Source organism: Streptopelia decaocto (genome assembly GCF_964273445.1).
Source record: "Streptopelia decaocto genome assembly, chromosome: 8".
Classification (NCBI taxonomy): Eukaryota; Metazoa; Chordata; class Aves; order Columbiformes; family Columbidae; genus Streptopelia; species Streptopelia decaocto.
Window position 1 is genome coordinate 22,164,256 of NC_138662.1, and position 15,273 is coordinate 22,179,528.

At 50.5% G+C, this 15,273-nt stretch overlaps 1 protein-coding gene and 1 long non-coding RNA gene across 4 annotated transcripts in view; one reads left to right on the forward strand and one right to left on the reverse strand.

Moving 5' to 3' along the window:
• The window catches only part of LOC309443338, a 43,403-nt gene that overhangs the window by 19,570 nt on the left and 8,560 nt on the right, over window positions 1–15,273 (reverse strand). Inside the window, exon 2 of the long non-coding RNA XR_014184785.1 lies at window positions 11,228–11,352. This is a non-coding gene — a long non-coding RNA (uncharacterized lncRNA). The remainder of the gene's footprint in view (window positions 1–11,227; window positions 11,353–15,273) is intronic.
• Window positions 9,702–15,020, forward strand: TRH (thyrotropin releasing hormone). 3 transcript variants are annotated; one of them, XM_082060181.1, is made up of 3 exons: window positions 9,702–10,156; window positions 11,174–11,379; window positions 13,596–15,020. In XM_082060181.1, the coding sequence occupies exons 2-3, from the start codon at window positions 11,193–11,195 to the stop codon at window positions 14,180–14,182; spliced, it is 774 nt and encodes a 257-aa protein (XP_081916307.1). In that variant the 5' UTR covers window positions 9,702–10,156; window positions 11,174–11,192; the 3' UTR covers window positions 14,183–15,020. The 3 variants fall into 3 exon arrangements, with proteins under 3 accessions (XP_081916307.1, XP_081916308.1, XP_081916306.1); XM_082060182.1 differs by lacking the exon at window positions 9,702–10,156 and adding an exon at window positions 10,273–10,298; XM_082060180.1 differs by lacking the exon at window positions 9,702–10,156 and having other exon boundaries at window positions 10,364–11,379.

Genomic DNA, 15,273 nt, shown 5'->3' on the forward strand with positions numbered 1-15,273 from the left:
GGCGCAGCCCGAGCCCCGGCAGGCGCGGACGGATCGTCACGCGCCCCTCGGGATGCGCGGCCGCCAGCGCGGCAGGGCCACAACGGAGCCACGAGGAGACCCCCAAAGCCATTTCCAGCATCGCTACTCCTCCTGGTCCCAGCACATACCTCATGGGCCAGGTACGTGCCTTTAGTGTCCCATAAAGCATGATGTCCAATATCTGGCCTATAGAACAGCTTTAATTATAATCTCTGCCCCCAAATGGCCTCTGAATACCCACTGATTTGCACTTCATGCTCTTCGCTTGTAAACAAACCCATTAAGCACCGGAGGAGAAGTCTGTTATTATTACAATGACTAAGAAAGTTATAAAGATGCAAATTACATAAAGGTCTCTGTGGTTATGCAGCTAGAGGTACAATATGAACATCACCTGACTTAACAACTGGTTGTGGGGATCTTCTTCCCCTGCCAAGCCTCTCTGTTGTGCACCCAGCTTCATCTGGATGACTATGGATGATGGGCAGGGTTCTAAACTGAATTCTTTAGGAACTTCCCTCCTATTAACCAGGTAATTCACTCAACCCTCCCCAGAAGGGACTTGCTGACCTGTTGTGCTCTATGCAATGTGTGCATCTCAGTGCCGTATCACGTCTCTGGTGGCTTCTGTGGGCAGCCCAGTCCAAGCTGTAGCTTTTCCCCATTGATTTCTAAAGCTAATCCATATCCTTGGTGCAGCGAAGGTTTGGATTTTAAGTACCAGCTTCCAGTGTCATTGGTGCCCTTAGTGATGGGTGCGAGTGATAGAAATAAAAAGCCCCTAAAGATTCTCTTTGCCACGTGCTTTGCAGACACAGTGGGACTAACAGGCAGTACCAGAAACTGTAATTGTGTCACTGCTGCGGGCTGAGACCTTCCCATAAACGGTCCATGCTGGAACTGGAGACCAAAAATGTCCTCATCCTGCTGGTAATGCCAAGCGACCGCCTTTCTTATGAGTCTGTCCTTACAAGGGGGAAGAAATCCTTGCCAGGATAAAATGCCTGTCCTCTTTCACTGCAGCAAAGCTCACAAACCAACTGTAACCCGGCCCCCACCAGCTCGGTCATCTACAGCTACCGAAACTCCTGCAATATCATATTTATGGCCAACGCAACTGACATGATTACTCCATCTCTCACTTGCTCAGTCATTTCATATACATACAGGTGTATGAACATACATATGGTAGGTGTAGGTACATGCAGGTGTATGTTCCATGCTCGATTATGGCCTCTCTACCATAATTAGGACATGTTAGCAGCAAGTGTAAAGGACCAGCTTATAGGAAACAAATTAGCATGTTACTCCTTTAATTGCTATGGGAAGTAGTGACCTCCTGTTCACAAACCTCCAAGTGACTTTGCAAGTCACTGGACAGCTGAAGCAGCCCCACTTCTCCCAAGGAAGCCGATGTCCACCACTCCTGTCATACAACATCAAGTTCCCTGAGTCTCTTCTTGCTGCATCGCGAAACTTGACCCAACCTAAAAACATTGTTTTGGCAAAGTATACTGAGCTGTACCTTTTCTTTGTCCAATGACTAATTTGGCATTGGAAGTGAACAAGGATCTCTTGAGTGCTGTCATTAGCAGCTGTGGAAGCACAACGGGCTGGGCAGCTGGGATTTTCTGGTGCCTGGGGGCATAAGGTCCTGCTTGTTTCATTGAGTGACATTATTTGGCTTGAAAGACCCTGGACTATGCCCGAAACAAGGGCCAGGGCACAGAGATACCCTGAGGACAGCCACCTCTTCCCAAATCGAGGGTTCTCTTGACTAGGAAACTATACAAATTGCTCTGCATAAACATGGCAGAGATAATTACAAAATAAAGAAACATTACAGTGAATCCATTGAGATCTTTAATTCCAAACTGCCACTATCCCAGGAGGAACAAACTGTGAGTTAGACTGACTCTTAAGCATACAATTAAATCTGTCAGGTTCTGACTCCATAATATGCTGTTTAATATTGAAAAGTCTGTCAGTAAAGCTATATGTGGGATTAACGTCATAACGCTTTGGGTTTGCTTCCTCATGAAACTGTAAAACAATTTAGCTGATATAAGCAAGATGTTATTTATACTCCTTTTGGTAACAGTTTTAATGCTGTGTGGGACACTCTCTCTTCCCTCTAATATAAAAGCCTTGCCTGGCCTTTATGGATTTAAATTGCTGTGGGGAGATGTGTGCATTCCATGTGGAATTTACTCAGTAATTCTATTAAGAGCTTCCCTGCACAGAAATTAATGTTCTCATCTCATTCAATACTCATACTATTCATTATTTAAAACAGAAGACCTAATCTCTCCCCACATTAAGTTCCCTCACAGGATTTTCTATTAGTTTCAAGGAATTCAAAAGATAAAGCTTCAACACTTGAGTGTTTGCAAAACTGTGAAGTGCTGGGCTTACATTAGAGCAGAAGCCTTTGCCGTTTCTGGGATTTTTTAAGGAGAACGGCAGTTCGAAGGCGCAGAGCCCTCATCGGCGGCCGTTTGCTGTGGTTCCTCGCCGTTTCCAGGGCGCAGTTCAGTGACATCCAGCCGCAGCCAGCGGCTGCTCACGCTCCAGCAGGGCCCGGGGCCGGCTCGCTGCCCCAGCACTAACAGGCCCCGCCACCGGCTCGGGGCTGGAGCACAGAACACGGCACAGGAGCCGCATTCAGCTCCCCTCCTGCATTCCACATCCCCAGCTACTGGAAATGAATAGACGAGCTGGTATTACTCCTCAAGCTCCTGTTTTCCGACGGCTGTAACAAAGCCCGTGCCCCGCTGCGCCGCCGCCTGCGCGAAGCTGCTCTGGGCGCTGCCGCCGCACCCGCGGGCGCTGCCGCTCCGCGACCCGCTCACCGCCACCAGAGCGCCGGCGCCGCCCGGCACGCCGCCCGGCAGCGGCTCCGAGCACCCGCAGACGCAGCTGGGCTGCACCCTGCCGCCAGCCGCGATCTACATTCCGTACAAGGTTTGTACGTTAGGTATAATGCCTTTTATATAGTGACTTCTGTCACTGGGACAAGCTGATAATTTGGGCGGGTCATAAAGTCGTTTTTCAATCCTGAGAAGAGAGACAAACTTTCAGACACAAATGCCTTCTGTCAGCTCTAAGAAAGGTCTGTATTCCTGAAAGTTGACCTGCCTTGTACAACTGTACTAATCACAGGGGCCACGTGAAGATCATTGTGGCTGTACCCACTCTGGCATTTTCATATTATTAAAATGAAGATGAAGAGAAGCAGGAATTACACCTTCCACAAGAATACAGCACATCCTCCTGCAGGCCAAGCTATTTACATATTCTGATGCAGGAGAAGCTGCATTTTAGAAAGGATCACACAAGCAGAGAGCTGTCCACCCAATACTGATCTCCTGCTCCATCGTTTTCTCTTGGATCAGCTCAAGGAACAAACTGTGCTTTTAGATTTTCTAGAGAGAACAAAAGATCCAATTTGCCTCTCATTTCTGTTAGCAAACAAGTTGTTCCTCATTTACAACATTGTTAACAAGAGCTCAGATAGAACAGCTTAGATCTGCAATCATTGCAAGAAACACAATTCAATAAATAAGCAACTGGATAAAATTGTTTAAAGAGATGAGAAGCTAGAAACTGCAGTCCAGTGACAGCGTACACTTCACAGCAATGAACGGGATGCTCTGAGCAGCCCGTGGAGATATTTCTCTCGGCCTTGCACACAGAAGCAATGCCATGTGGGCAACCTTTTAACCGGGAAAGACGTGTGACTTGTGGTGGGCTACCAAACACCTGAGCTGTTTTAATGAGGGACTGGAACAAGTGAATGGGTTCCGGACCCGCTTCCTGACTGTGCCACCACACCTGTATGACCCGGGGCAAACCCCTCCAACATTCAGCACCTCTCGATGCAAACGGTGACAGTGCAGTGGCAGGTGGCACATTAATTCCACAGGGCATTTTTGTGTCTTATAGTTCAAGAGAAGAAGAGCAGTTTCCATGGCAACTTCTACATTTCAGGGTTCCCAGAGCAATGACTGTACTAGAGAAGACCAATGTACTTCAGTTATCCATGTCCAACAGTGGCCGGAGCAACGTGTCCCAAGAAGACGTGAAAGTGCAGAACTCTCCAAGGAGCACCTTCTGCCCAACACCAGGCTGGCGGGGCCGGCTGACGGCACAGCACACTGTCTGTGTTCTTTAGAACAGATCAGGTTCGGGCTGCCTGTGGGTTGGTGACAAAGTACAGCTTGGAAGGTGGCTCTGGAGTTCGAGAAAAGAAACTCCCCCTCCTACCCAGGAATGGAGTGCACAGTGTCATGAGTAACTGTGCAACGAGTGGGAAGAAAGGACATGAACACCTATATAATAAACCTCCAGAGCCTTTTACATAGAAAAATCACCTGCTGGGAAAATGAAACAAAAAATGTGGCCAAAAAAAAGAGAGTTCTAAAAAGTAAACATATTAAAAAGAGATAGTTTTCTAGCTGTGAAATAGGAAAAGGACATTGTTAATGAAACAAAAGACCCTTTGAGGTGCTTGAATTTAACTTTTTTCCTTTAAAGAAAGCATTACAGCTCTACTAAATCAGTCCAAAAAAACCAAGTCTGCGCAAAGGGCCGGGTGCTTGGCTGGAGGACGCGGCCATCGCACTGCGGGTGCGTTGATGTGTTAACGGCTCTGCACCGCACAGGAGCCTCGCGTGGGAGGCAGCTGTAGCACGGGATCGTCCCTGTGCTCCGAAGGGAGTCCAGGGGCGCCTCGGTGCACAGATGTCAGGAGGATTTCAATGAGAATGAAAACAGGCTGACCTCTCTTCACTGGCCTCCTTGAACAATTTCTGACATTCAGTTTCTGTCAACAGATAAAGGAACTTCTTTTATGAAATTCTGATTAAAGAGAGCAACAAGCCAAATTTCACACTGTAGAGTTCCGCTGAGCCTGACTTTGGGATCCAGGCACTCAGCAAGGTGTCTCTGGGACAGGAACCCCAGCGCGGGACTGTCCTGTTCACGCTGGCACGGCGCCTGTTCTGAGACGAGGGACCCGCAGCCCCGCCGGCCGTGAGGGGTCTGCTCGCCTTCTGTGCCGCGTGCAGCACCCGCACCAGTACCCGGGAACACAGCCGCAACGCCAAGGAGCCGGCTGGGACCTACTCCTGTTCTGACCAGGTGCTGGAGGCCCAGAAGTTGGCCCAGATTAAAAAAACACCCAAACCCACAACTTCTTTGGAGATGTCCTATTGTCTATGAGCCTGAAATCACGCAGCGGATGTAGCCAGGTATGCAGGCCTAAGACACCCCCTCCGTAATATTCCTGTTTCCAAGCACAGTTATTACAAAAACTGCATTGCAGTCTTAGAACACGGATGTTCATGGCTGAGTGGTTCCTACTTTCAGAGGATCAGAAAGGATCATTAGTTAAATCTGTCTAAGCAAGCTTCACCTGGGTAGTTTAAATCAGAAGAAAAGACTGTTGGACTAAAGTATTTCTGCTCCCACAGGTCAGACTGCTACTTGCTGGGCACACATTGATCTCAGTACTCCCACGAAGAGAAAGAATTTGTTGCTGAGATGCCCTGATGATCCCGGCCCAGGAGCAGCATCTCCGTCCACTGCCACCAAGGTTCCTGCATTCTCAAAGGAAAACACTTTCCTTGCCCTAAACAATTTTCCTCAAATGTCTCAGTAAAACATTTGTCCTGCCAAAAGAAAATGAATTTTATTTCTAAATCTCCAAGCAACGCAAACGCTAAATATAGAAAATTATGTCAATGATTAATTGTCATCATAGCTAGGAATCTGAGTTCAATTAAATTTGCTAAACCTCAGCTTGCAGGTACTAGTGCTTCTTATGCTTTTACCAGCATAAAGACAGAAAAACCCTCGTTGTTATATTCGCCATGTGTAAGGGCATAAATCCAGTAATGCTGTCACCTCCTGCCTTTCTGATGAACGCAAATGCTCCACTGCACAGGATGACGGCTGGACAGTCTGAGCAGAGCACCACGTTGGCTGTGCCGGGACGGGGCTGCTGGCAGCTGGGCACAGGGGTGCCGGCAATGGAGGCGCAGGGGTGCCGGCAATGGAGGGGCAGGGGTGGCGGCAATGGAGGGGCAGGGGTGCCGGCAATGGAGGGGCAGGGGTGCCGGCAATGGAGGGGCAGGGGTGGCGGCAATGGAGGGGCAGGGGTGGCGGCAATGGAGGCGCAGGGGTGCCGGCAATGGAGGGGCAGGGGTGGCGGCAATGGAGGGGCAGGGGTGGCGGCAATGGAGGGGCAGGGGTGCCGGCAATGGAGGGGCAGGGGTGGCGGCAATGGAGGGGCAGGGGTGGCGGCAATGGAGGCGCGGGGGTGCCGGCAATGGAGGGGCAGGGGTGCCGGCAATGGAGGGGCAGGGGTGCCGGCAATGGAGGCGCAGGGGTGCCGGCAATGGAGGGGCAGGGGTGCCGGCAATGGAGGCGCAGGGGTGCCGGCAATGGAGGGGCAGGGGTGCCGGCAATGGAGGCGCAGGGGTGCCGGCAATGGAGGGGCACGGGTGCCGGCAATGAAGGGGCAGGGGTGCCGGCAATGGAGGGGCAGGGGTGCCGGCAATGGAGGGGCAGGGGTGCCGGCAATGGAGGGGCAGGGGTGCCGGCAATGGAGGCGCCGGGGTGCCGGCAATGGAGGGGCACGGGTGCCGGCAATGGAGGCGCGGGGGTGCCCGTGCTGGGCAGGGCTGTTGAGGAACCAATGCCCCAAACATGCATTAAGACGACTGCTCACATGTGCTGACTCCAGAACTTCCCGACTGCTGGGAATACGGGATTGGCTCAAGCTTTGTGGATAAACTCTACAGGAAAATAATGAGCAGTACAAACCCCACCTTATGCTCCAAGGGCAAGACAAATTTTCAACCTTGCTTCTTCACAACACATAGATACAAACCTAGGTATCTATGCAATCTAATTTTAAAAACGTCCTGCCGAAACAAGGCAATTGCCTTTGCGCACTTCTTGCCTGGCGGAAGAGATGCACTCTGTGGGACAGACAGCAGTCACAATGCTTCATGTGCTCCAAATATTCTGGGTTAAAAAGAACAGCAAAATGTGGTTAACTGAAGGAAAAATGTAACAAAGGTTAAGAAGCTATGCAGAGCTATTGAAGCCTTCAGCCACATGATGAAAACATCCTTTTTTTTATTATAAGGCATGTTTGGCTTCAGGGGCTTATCCAGCAAGTACGGTAGCGAGCCAGGAACAGAATGCTTGAGAACTTCACTGTTCTAAAGACTATTATGAAATTGCAGTCATACAAAGCTCCAAAGCATGAGTCTTAGCCATCCTATCATTTCTAGGTGGGTGAGAAATTCAATATGTATCACAAATCTGACTCATTCACTCAGTGCTAAGATGCAATACATTCATATGGGAGGCTATTTTTAATATGCAATTCTTAGGCGTTCCTCGAGTTAATTTGCTTTTATGATTTTGTATACGTGGAAGTGGTTCAGCCGTTTAACCTTCTCTTTTCCATCCGTGTTTTTCAAGAGCCACGCTTCAAAGCGTGAGAGGACTTTCAAAACTTCAACTCAATATGTGGACCATTTCAAGTCAGAGACAGACAAGTTATAAGGCTAATCCCACTTAAAGGAGGAATCTGGCTGATGCCAGTGGACTCTGGAGTGGGCATTTTGTTAGGAGAGATCTGGGGCTAAGCTCCAGACAGCTATTGCTGTGTGAAACAAGCAACTCTGGTATTAATGAAAGCATTTCAAATACTCTCCAGCATTACTTAGATGCCTGGAAAGCCCTAGTGCTTAAAACTAAAAATACACGGGAATTGTTTTCACAGGGTTCCTTGCTCTGGATGAGGGACGCTTCATTGCCCAGTCACTGTTTACTGGCCCTCTGTAGTAAATGGACTGTTGATCTTTGAATTGAATTGGTTCTGATGCCTGCTCAGGAAAACATTATTAACCTGGTCTTAGACTGGCAAGGACAACATTTTCATCAAGCCATAGATGTGTTCTGTGTATAATGTCTCACAGTCCCTTGGAAATCCAAACAAGAAGGAAAACAGATTCCATTTTAAAGAGAATTGCCAGAAGTGCAGTTCCGATGCTGCGGTTCCGATGCTGCGGTTCCGATGCTGCGGTTCCAGTGCTGCGATTCCAATGCTGCGGTTCCAATGCTGCAGTTCCGATGCTGCAGTTCCGATGCTGCAGTTCCGATGCTGCGGTTCCGATGCTGCGGTTCCAATGCTGCGGTTCCAGTGCTGCGATTCCAATGCTGCGGTTCCAATGCTGCAGTTCCGATGCTGCAGTTCCGATGCTGCAGTTCCAATGCTGCGGTTCCGATGCTGCAGTTCCGATGCTGCGGTTCCAATGCTGCGGTTCCAGTGCTGCGATTCCAATGCTGCGGTTCCAATGCTGCGGTTCCAGTGCTGCGGTTCCAATGCTGCGGTTCCAATGCTGCGGTTCCAATGCTGCAGTTCCAATGCTGCGGTTCCGATGCTGCGGTTCCAGTGCTGCGGTTCCGATGCTGCGGTTCCGATGCTGCAGTTCCGATGCTGCAGTTCCGATGCTGCAGTTCCAATGCTGCAGTTCTAATGCTGCAGTTCCAATGCCGAAGCCCCAGTCTCCATCCCCGCTGCAAATCTGGAACAAGTGCACTGGCATGCAAGTCTCTTCTCAAATTACATCAGGGTAATTAATATCAAACCCCACATCTATATACAATTACCATGCATTTTTCCTGAGATATTAAGACAAAATACAGGAGATGACAGCACTCTCATGGAATAAGACTGAGGTAATCGCTGTATTTCACTGAAGTCGCCCCACTAAAGTCAGCTTTCATTTCCTAAAGAACTGAAAACAAGGTTCTTCTTGTGTATCTTCTGATCTATCATATGAAGTTGAACAGGGTGTGGAAAAAAAGCTTTGTAAGATGACCATTTTTTGTTAAGTTCTGATGAGTAGTCAGTCCCATTGATAAGAGAGCAACTGACTTCACCCCTTTTTAGTTTTATATGGTATTTCCATTATCCCCTCAGACACAAAATGCCTTTTGCCTTAAGGAAACTGTACAGGCTCAGACTGGCACAGCACCCGGCAGAGCTGCCGAAACACCGCTGTCCCGCCAGGAGAGCCGTTCTCAGGCCACAGTGGCGGGTTCTGTCCCCACGCTGACTCCAGCGCTTTGGTGGCAGCGCTGAGTGGGGCACACAAGGCGGTTTGTGTTTGTGACAATAGTAGTGAACGGGGAAGCAGAAAAACACTGCCTGCACGTGGCCAAAGCCTCCACGTAGAACAGCAGAGGAATCCTGAATCGCTTCAACAGCGTGAGCAATCCGCGCTCCAGTTCTAGTCCCGCACGCCATCAACAGGATGGCTACAATTTCCAAAGAGCCACCAGCTCCTGCACGGCTGCTCTCAGCAGCACCTCCAACGGGCAGAGTGTTACAGACGGAGTCTCACTGCTACTTACAATAGCACAATGCTTTCTGAAGCACACAGCAACTTAACTGTGCTTTAATAGCACCCTGTATTCTAATGTACTGTTTATGGAAGCCTGTGCCAAGAAAACAAAATTGTGAGCCAAAGACTGTATAATATCATTCATAATAAGCACCGAGGGTATAAACTTACTTAAATATAATCCATTACATTTTTTTTAGTGTTTTTCTTCCTTAGCTTAATAAATTAGCTGCCTCTCTGCACTTACTCCACAGTGCTTGTCTAATAGAGGATACACAAGCTTCTTTTTGTTAAGCAGAGAAAAACCTCCTTTTCTTCATGCTGTGTTACATAAAATTCAACATAATCTCTTTAGAGAATGCAAAAATAGCAATTTCTGGGAGTCCCACATGAAAACATAGAGAGGTCAGCAAATAACTATCAGAGTTCTAAAATGCACTCAAAATGCAGATCTCTGACACCAGGAAAAAAACCACCACATCCCCTGAATTACGTGCCAGCTATTTGCATACGGGGTCCGGAGGCAGCACGGTATAAGTACGGAGGCACGAGCCATCCAAAGAGAACGGAGCCACAGTTCTAGTGGATGCTGCGTGTGTCTGCAGCACTAAAAGGGCAACTTTGAAGCTCAGATGTGCAAACAGCTTTAAAGGACTAAACGATCTCTTGACTGATGCATCGAGCAAAACTCTGAAACTGCAAACCAGGTAATTCACCAAATCATTTTCTTTTCAGCTGGATGTAACTTTTTCTGTAAAGATTGCTCTGAGCCAAATAGCCTATGTGATATTCTTAGGGCTGTTACCCAAGGACTTAATCAGAAGTGACAGAAACCTGCCAATAAGACAAGTAAAAAACCTCATTCTCTACTTTAAAAATTTGTAGAAGTTTGTAACATCGTACATTTCTTTTATGTTCTGAAGATATAATTAAGCTAAATGACTGCTATATAAGTATTAAAGATGCATTCCATTCTACTGAAGGAACCCTGCTTACAGGAAAATAAATCCTTAAGTGTGTTAGGAATTCAAGTTCTAGCCAGAAGAAATAAAAACCCACTTGTTATCTGGGCAAGAGGCATTAGAGAAGATGGTTATTCTTGTGTCTCTGAAAAAGATGAGGTGCCTCTCCAGCGCAAGAAATCTCCCTGCCCAACGGAGCACGGCTGTCTTATTGCAGTGGCAAATACAGACACACAGCTGCTTGAAATGTATAGAAACAGATATTCAAAAAACTAACAGACTGTGAAAGCTGGGCTGTAACTAAAGGTGGAATGAAAGTGCTGTAGATCCCAGGATTGTTTTAAAACGAACGCTTAGCAAAGGGAGATGCCCTTAGCCTGGTGGAGATTGTTAGTGCGGGTGTATGTGAATGTGCCTTGTATGGGGCAACAGTTAACACAGAGCTCAAGACAGAAATGATTTTCCTCTTCACAGAATGCAAAGTGAAATCACTGGCTTTCAGAACTATCTGTGCATCAGGAAGTTAGGTGTTAAAATGTTCATATTTATTCTGCCAGAAAAATGAACACGTGCCTGGTTTTAATTATGAAGAATTTACAGATTCTTTGAAGGATATAAAATGAACTGAGGGGTTAGTAACAAAAATGAGGAAGGAACCTCCTACGAGACTCCAGTCCCTACAGCAGAGTCACGTTTCTTTCTCAGTGTCTGGAAATGTTGCTGTTATCGCTAGGGTTGTCTGCTCCATCCTGTCTCCCACAGAGGTGGCAGGAACCCCACGATGCCATCCATCCCGCTGCCGCTGCTGCTCCTCACCTTGGCTGGTGTTTGTCTCCACGCGGGGCTGCTCCTTCCGGAGGGGAGGGAGAAGGCGGGAACGAGTCCCCTGGATGACATCCTGCAGAGATCGGAAAGCCTCCTTCAGTCTGTCCTCAAGAGAGCTGAAAAGGAGGGAGAGACCAAAAGAGGTAGATATAACACTGGGGACATCCATCTCGTGATGCTGGCGTGGTACTAGGCTGAGATCGTTAGATCCAATGTATAGACCCCCCGGTTGGAATGTACATACTTATCACTCTAAGGGGAGGGGAAGGGTCGGAGTCTGCTGCAGTGCACTGGCACAGAGCTCTCAAAAGGCGCTTTCTCCAAGGTCTCCCTGCTCAGGCAGTACTGTGCTGAGCAGCTGCTGCACAATAAGAAGGTAAAGCCTGTCATAGAAAACCTGCCTGTCTGGCAAAGAGTTCCCATGGGGAGCTCAAAGGGGACTTGTGGAGGACATTCCCAGTTGTGGGCCCCATACCCAGGGTTAACTGGGAGCGCTCCATTCGCCTGCTGCCCCAAGCCCTGGCTCCTACAGCCGCAGAGCCGGGCGCACACAGGGCTGGGAGCGCAGGGGCTGCTCCAGCGCCCGCCACCAGCAGCCGCTGTGCCGAGCGGGCACAGCTGGGAGCGCATCAGCCCAGGTGCAGCCGCTGTGCCGAGCGGGCACAGCTGGCAGCGCATCAGCCCCGGTGCGGCCGCTGTGCCGAGCGGGCACAGCTGGGAGCGCATCAGCCCCGGTGCAGCCGCTGTGCCGAGCGGGCACAGCTGGGAGCGCATCAGCCCCGGTGCGGCCGCTGTGCCGAGCGGGCACAGCTGGGAGCGCATCAGCCCCGGTGCGGCCGCTGTGCCGAGCGGGCACAGCTGGGAGCGCATCAGCCCCGGTGCCGCCGCTGTGCCGAGCGGGCACAGCTGGGAGCGCATCAGCCCCGGTGCGGCCGCTGTGCCGAGCGGGCACAGCTGGGAGCGCATCAGCCCCGGTGCCGCCGCTGCGCCGAGCGGGCACAGCTGGCAGCGCATCAGCCCCGGTGCGGCCGCTGTGCCGAGCGGGCACAGCTGGCAGCGCATCAGCCCCGGTGCGGCCGCTGTGCCGAGCGGGCACAGCTGGGAGCGCATCAGCCCCGGTGCGGCCGCTGCGCCGAGCGGGCACAGCTGGGAGCGCATCAGCCCCGGTGCGGCCGCTGCGCCGAGCGGGCACAGCTGGGAGCGCATCAGCCCCGGTGCCGCCGCTGTGCCGAGCGGGCACAGCTGGGAGCGCATCAGCCCAGGTGCAGCCGCTGTGCCGAGCGGGCACAGCTGGGAGCGCATCAGCCCCGGTGCGGCCGCTGTGCCGAGCGGGCACAGCTGGCAGCGCATCAGCCCCGGTGCAGCCGCTGTGCCGAGCGGGCACAGCTGGGAGCGCATCAGCCCCGGTGCGGCCGCTGTGCCGAGCGGGCACAGCTGGCAGCGCATCAGCCCCGGTGCGGCCGCTGTGCCGAGCGGGCACAGCTGGGAGCGCATCAGCCCCGGTGCCGCCGCTGTGCCGAGCGGGCACAGCTGGGAGCGCATCAGCCCCGGTGCCGCCGCTGTGCCGAGCGGGCACAGCTGGGAGCGCATCAGCCCCGGTGCCGCCGCTGTGCCGAGCGGGCACAGCTGGGAGCGCATCAGCCCCGGTGCAGCCGCTGTGCTGAGCGGGCACAGCTGGGAGCGCATCAGCCCAGGGCTGCAGGAGCAGCAGGTCCATGCCTGCCACCAACATGGTCACAGAGCCCTGCTAGGGGGAGAGAGGAGCTGGTGCCAATGCCCATGGAAAGAACCTTCCTCCCTCTTCATGTGAATGCTGAGAGTTGGTCCTGTGAGTCCAAGACTTCAAGCATTAAAAAGAGCTTAGGACTGAGTAAGAGATACTCCCAGAGTTAGATTGGTGGCTGGAAATAACTGAGCTGGCTTTGAAACGTTCACATCCCTGCTTCTACTCGTGTCTCAGCCCTGTCCTTTCCCTGCGTGCTGACCCTTTCCAGCTCTTCCCCATGCCCAGCTTCTGCAGCTGATTTCTTCCAGCTGCTCAGCTTCCTTTACTCCCTCCCTTTACCTGAACCTGACACATTTACCTGAACCAACACAAGGCTTGGTCACTGCATGTCTTCCCATTTCACGGCATCTGGTTCCTAATGTATCAATCTGTCTTTGCTAAAAATGTGACAGAATTGTTTTGAGAGATGCCATGCAGTGATCAAATTCAAGACCATACAGTTAACTTCACAATTAAATGGGCATAATAAGCAACGTATTATGATCCTGTACTGTAGAACTCAACAAATTCCCATTTCAACTTTCTCAGTGAGGATAATGGGGGCTCATTAATGCTGTTCTTTTCCTTGGACAGAAGCAAATGCCCCTCTGCCAGAATGGCTTTCCAAAAGACAACACCCTGGGAAAAAGTACCTAAGTGACCTGGAGAAGAGACAGCATCCTGGCAAAAGAGATGTTGAGGGAGACATGTTTGACAGAGACATTCAGAAGAGGCAGCATCCAGGGAAAAGAGAGATAGACGACGACCTTGCTGGCTACCTGGAGCTGAAAAAGCGACAGCATCCTGGCAGAAGGTCACTGTCGGATCAGCTGGACGACATCCCCAGTGCACAGCTAACCTATCTGAATGAGTTATCCAAAAGACAGCACCCAGGCAGAAGGTATTTGATGCACAAGCGCCAGCATCCTAGCAAAAGAGGCTGGAATGATGAGGTAGACCTCGATGACCAACACGGGGAGAAACGCCAGCACCCTGGAAAAAGGCTCTGGAATTCTGGCGGCCCAGATGACGCAGGCCCCTGCAACTTTCAGGAGCCCTTCACCTGCAACAAAGGCAGCTTGCTGCTTGATTTAGTACAAAATGTTAGCAAAGACAGGCTAGAAAAAAAACGTCAGCACCCAGGAAAGAGATCAGAATGGGAGAGTGAAACAGAGGAATGAGAATATAATCGTGTATCATTCACATTTGGTGCAGTAAACTGCCAGATCACTAACAAATTCTGTTCACTCCCTTTTGGCTTCCTGCTGCTGACCCCTGCACTTATCTTTCAGTGCATTCACGTTCCCATTTATCAGCTTTGTCACACGCTTCAAGGAAAGGAACTAAAGGACCCAGCTGAATAGACAGACAAGTACCAAGACTCTTCAACTCCCCCACTTTAGGAAGTCGAGAGTGCTCATTTCCCTATGGGCCCAGACCCCAGAATAATCCCACTGTGTGCGTCCAACGACTAAAACAGGCCCTTAAATATCTGTTCTAATATTACTAAAGTGGAATAATTATATGGTTTCCTCTCATGTCAGTGAAATCAGTAGAGAGGGAGAAAAAAGAACAACATATGTCAATTATTTCAAAATGAAATAGAACAGGTTTTCTGTTCTAAATGATACCTTAATGAGATCTGAACCCTTGTGCACTGTCTGTCCAGACAGAAAGCACTAAGCAGAGATAGGAACTGTTCCAGCTGGAATAGATTAGGTGGCTGACCTCAGAGTTTGACTTGGAACTGGCAAATAAAACCCCTCCTGAGGCGAGGGGCTGCCCAGCGCAGAGGACCCACGCACCCAGAGCACCTCGCCGCACGCCGTGACCCTGCACGCCGCGCTGGACCTGCCGCCCCGCCGCGCCCGCCTGGAGTCACGCACACAGCCAACAGCAGCCAGCCGCTTCTGCCAGCACGGGCCTCCGACTGCTCCCCGCTCCAAGGAAGGCTTCTGCATTCCATGGGCAGACTCCCCAAAGTGTCTATTTGATATGACTGATTCAATAAACATCAATAGTCAACTCTGGGTGTCCTTACTGCTGTGTAAACACACTGTAAGAGAGTGAAAAACATAAAACCAACCCAAGCTAAATAGAAATAAATCAACTTCAAAGTGTATTTTTCTAGGCACAATCTCCTGGCATGCTGGTGGTCAGCACACAGTTACATGTAGAACAGTTTTGCTGCTGAAGCGGAAGGATGATTTCCATGCAGATAGATTCCCTTTTGAAATCTGTACCTGTATGACACCCAGGATCACGTATCTGG

Bases quoted from the DNA above. Each gene is read 5' to 3' on its own strand.
- TRH (XM_082060181.1), top strand. From the start codon at position 11,193: ATGCCATCCATCCCGCTGCCGCTGCTGCTCCTCACCTTGGCTGGTGTT. The intron at 11,380-13,595 runs GTAGATATAACA...TTCCTTGGACAG, and splicing joins GGAGGGAGAGACCAAAAGAG to AAGCAAATGCCCCTCTGCCA.